Here is a 4517-nt window from a genome sequence, read left to right as displayed (position 1 = left end):
TTATTTCTGTCATTGATATACTCACATATCTGCACTTTCTTTACCTGCATCTAATTATGAATAATGATAAAATACTACACACATGATAGAAATAAAGATTATAATAGTTTCTCTTCCCTATTACAGTCTCACCTATTCCAAGTGTCAAGAGTGCAGTAATAGGCAAGTATTAAAAACATATGCCATGTAACAGTGTCATAACTAATAAAAACTTCCATTAATTTGCTTCTCTCACTGTAAACTTAATTCAGCCAGAGAAATAATTGTCATTCCATATGATTTGTTATTTAATATTAGTATAGTACTTTAATAATGTATTTATGCACTTCAGATAATGTAACAGCTTCAGACTACAGTCGTATAACATATGACATGACATCCTTGCAAAAAGCTGTCAATGAAAACTTTGGTATGTCCTTGTCACAGTCTTATGGCATATTGACCTAAAATCTCCCATAATATATCATATCATTATTATTATCATTACATTATTTTGCATGGAATATATTTTGATAATTGGATATCACTTAAAGTATCTGAACACAAGTTCCTGAATCTTTAGGCAATATGTCTGGACTAGCCATGGCTGAAAGAAGTGACCTAGTTGCCACAAACACCATGGAAGAAGGTATCTTACTTAGGAATTTAGCTCTACCCCTCTGGATCATAAAAAAGTCCATGAGTAACAGTGTTGTATTTATGTTTGTGATACTGTAACTGTACATTCCAGATGTACGGGCTACTCAGAGAGAAAATGAAACACTCATTTTTAGTGATGATTTGCCAACACATCATGATTCACCTGAAGTGGATGTTGGACCCATTGTGGAAGCATCTTCAATGAAGGGTAAAGTTTTGCTTACTTATGTACTTTACCATGTATATAAATTACTTTACAAATTGCAAAGACAAATATACAGTATTAATTATTATGTATTATATAATTTTTCATAAATATTAAAAAAAACAGTTGCAATATTAGTTACATGGTGTATAACCAATCTATTCAAGTCTCTCTCTCTCTCTCTCTCTCTCTCTCTCTCTCTCATCAAAATTTTCACATGTTATGTAGCATGACTAATGATGTATTTCTCATGGTTGTTAGCAGGTTGTTCTAACTTACAAAAGAAGAGCAAAAGATTAAAATCCAGCCAACAACGAATAAGGAGACTAACAAAGAAAATTAATATTTTAAAAAATGGGTATGCTAAAAGAAACAAATGGTCCACTGCAACACTCATTAAAAATGCTGCAAATTATTTAAACAAAACTTCATTAGAGTTCTTTAAAATTCAGCTTCATTTGGCTTCCAGAGCAAAGACTGGGAGAAGATATAATGATAACCAGAAAAGCTTTGCTTTGGGTTTATATTTTCAAAGTGCAAGGGCATACCGATTTTTTTCAAAAAATTTCAAATTGCCGTCACCAATAATGTTGAGATACTATTTGAGTAAAATTGATCTTGAGGTAGGTTGGGCTGAATCTAATTTTGATATTTAAAAGGAAAGGAATAACCAGATGTCTGAAACAGAGAAGATTTGTGGAATAACTTTTGATGCCATATCACTAAAATAGGGGATATATTATGACATAAAAGATCAAATCATTGGTTATGAAAATATGGGAAAATATGGCCATTCTGATAAAGCAGCTCAATATGCCCTTGTGTTCATGGCAAAAGGTTTGCGTGTAAAGTGGAAGCAAGTTCTAGGATATTTTTGGTTTCACACATCTATATCAGCTGATATATCAAGACAAATGATTATTGATTGCATAGCTAAATTGTTATCTTGGGCGTACATCCTAAGTTTGTCGTTTGCGATCAAGATTCCTCCCATAGAAGTTGCTTTGATAAATTAGGCATCACAAATGACAAGCCATACACCGAAGTGAATGGTGATTTTTTTTTTTTTTTTTATGATAGCCCCCATCTCATAAAGAGTACAAGGAATATTTTAAATAAATATGACATTGACATTAAAGGGGAAGTAGCAAGCTGGAAGGACATAGAATCTTTTTATGAAAAAGACAAAATTAAACCAATTAGAATAGCTCCAAAACTTAATGACACCCATATTAAGTTAAATGGCTTTGAAAAAATGAAAGTCAAGTATTTTTGCTACTCAAATAATGAGTAGAACGGTGGTTGCATCAGGGATTTCAGTTTATTCCTCTTTTGGTGCATTGCCCATTAAAGCCAGCGGGACAGCCACGTTCCTAAACAGAATGAATGATTCATTTGATGTATTCAATTCATATAACAAATGTCATTATAATCCAAGGAAAGCTGCTTTTAGTAATGAAAATGGCAGTATAACATTTCTGAAAGACTGTGAGGATTGGATAAAATCATGGAATGTTGTTGGATCGAAAAGAGAGATTCCAAGTGTCCAAGGATGGCTGCTGAATATTTCATCTTTGCAATGTTTATGGGCAGAAGTGCAAGACAAATTTAAGCTAAAAGACATCTTAGCAAGAAGAATTAACCAGAACATTTCTTTTGTTGCTTACGGCAATCTGGGGGTAACAATTATACTCCAACTGTTAAAACCTTAACAAGTTCCATAAAAAATGTTACTTGCAATAATTTGATTAGAGCATCAAATAAGGGAAATTGTGAAGATGATATGACACCACTTGTAAAACATCTAAATAACTTCAAAAATGAACAAATGTATGGTGTCCCTCCACAAAAAGATGAAAATCAAATACCGGTAGTTGAAACTTCTTTCACTTGTAATGCCATTAAAAGCAGAAATATAATTGTGAATGATGAGATTGATGGTTTATCTGTAGATGAAGATAATATAAATGATAAACAAAGAACTGAAAGTGATTGTAATAACATAGGGGCTATCATAAACTTCATAAATAATTTTGATTATAATGTAGATTCAGTACCTGAAGAGACCCCCAGTGAAGATAACAATTCAAATAAAGATATTGAAGTAGGTAATTATAGAATTAATCAACTTATACAACATTTTGATTATACATTAATAAATGATGATGAATCAGTGCAAACTGAATATCCATGTGATGATATGATAAAGGATAATATATTGACATACACAACTGGATATTGTTGCCACAAAATTATGAAGAAACATAAATGTCATTCATGTAAAGTTAAATTGATTAAATCTTCTACTTTTGACACAGGTGAAAATGTAAGGGAATTGTTTTTGAATGAAAAAGTTGAAGATCATATTAAATATTTATGCTATCCACATGATGATGCTTTTAATGTGATAAGTTCATTTGAAAGGATATTTGATAACAGCATCAAAAGCCTTCTCCTTGAAAAAGGAATCAAACAGAAAATAAAAGATTGCTTATTGTCTAATAATATAATTTCCATACTAGATGATATATGCAATATAGCTAAAGACATGTTGGTCAATACTTTCATTAATATGAGAATATTCTATTTTACAAGTTTTTAATGATTCATTGCTAAAAAGAAAAAAAGGAAATATAACAATTCAACCATTCAGCCTGTTAAACACCGAAAATTAACGACAATAATGCATATTTAATTTCATATTTTCAGAATTACAAGATTCAACAAAACATATGGTATGTAATAAATAGTTCATATACATATTTTTTTGTTATTTGTATGACATGTATATGTTTGAAGCTAGTTATTTTCTTTTAATTTGTTTTGCAGTCTATTACATTTATGCATGTGTGTGTGTGTGTGTGTATAATATATATATGTATATATATATATATATATATATATATATATATTTATACATATACATATATAGTATATTCATATGTAGATTTATATAGATATATTCATAGATACATATATATGTGTGTTTGAGTGTTTGATTTATTTTGTAAGCACTGACAATATACTTGTACATTATTATGTGGAGGTAGAATGTAGATTGAGAGAAGCGAGTAAATGCCTTGGTGGTTTAAAAAGTGTAATGAGGAATAGGAATCTGGGAATGGATGCTAAGAGGAGACTGTATGAAGGAGTGATTGTGCCAACAGCACTGTATGGAGCAGAAACATGGAACATGAGAGAGGAAGAGAGAAGGAACCTGAATGTGTTTGAGATGAGGTGTCTGAGAAGTATGATGGGGGTTACTAGGCTGGATAGAGTGAGAAATGAGGAAGTGAGGAGAACAGGGGTGGAAAGGGAGCTGGGAGATAGGGTGGATGAAAGAGTATTAGGATGGTTTGGACACATGGAAAGAATGAGTGAAGAAAGACTAGTAAAGGAGGTATGGAAGGCAGATGTGGAGGGAGTGAACATGAGGGGACATCCTAGGATGAGATGGATGGATGGGGTAAAGGGGGCTTTGGGGAAGAGGGGAATGTCGGTTGAGGAAGGAGGGGAGAGGACAACAGACAGGGGTGAATGGAGAATGGTTGTATCTGGAAAATGTTGTGATGCATGAGGTGGATTGGATGGGGGAATGGGGGTGAGGTAGTGTGTGTGAGCAAAATTTTTGACGCAGCCCGAAGGGATTTCTCCCCGTCCTCTCCTTTATATG

The 4517-nt window shown here is 32.5% G+C and overlaps 1 protein-coding gene across 3 annotated transcripts; it reads left to right on the top strand.

The window, feature by feature from the left end:
- The first annotated feature begins 338 nt into the window (after window positions 1-338).
- Window positions 339-3682, top strand: LOC143030641 (uncharacterized). Of its 3 annotated transcripts, none has more exons than XM_076193814.1 (4): window positions 339-409; window positions 563-628; window positions 731-847; window positions 3554-3682. In XM_076193814.1, the coding sequence occupies exons 1-4, from the start codon at window positions 373-375 to the stop codon at window positions 3592-3594; spliced, it is 261 nt and encodes an 86-aa protein (XP_076049929.1). In that variant the 5' UTR covers window positions 339-372; the 3' UTR covers window positions 3595-3682. The 3 variants fall into 3 exon arrangements, with proteins under 3 accessions (XP_076049929.1, XP_076049928.1, XP_076049927.1); XM_076193813.1 differs by lacking the exon at window positions 3554-3682 and adding an exon at window positions 1109-1554; XM_076193812.1 differs by lacking the exon at window positions 3554-3682 and adding an exon at window positions 1106-1554.
- The last annotated feature ends 835 nt before the right edge of the window (window positions 3683-4517 follow it).

Source organism: Oratosquilla oratoria, chromosome 12, assembly GCF_046742065.1.
Source record: "Oratosquilla oratoria isolate Oo_2021 chromosome 12, ASM4674206v1, whole genome shotgun sequence".
In the NCBI taxonomy this organism is placed as follows: domain Eukaryota; kingdom Metazoa; phylum Arthropoda; class Malacostraca; order Stomatopoda; family Squillidae; genus Oratosquilla; species Oratosquilla oratoria.
This window is presented reverse-complemented; position numbering and strand designations above follow the sequence as displayed.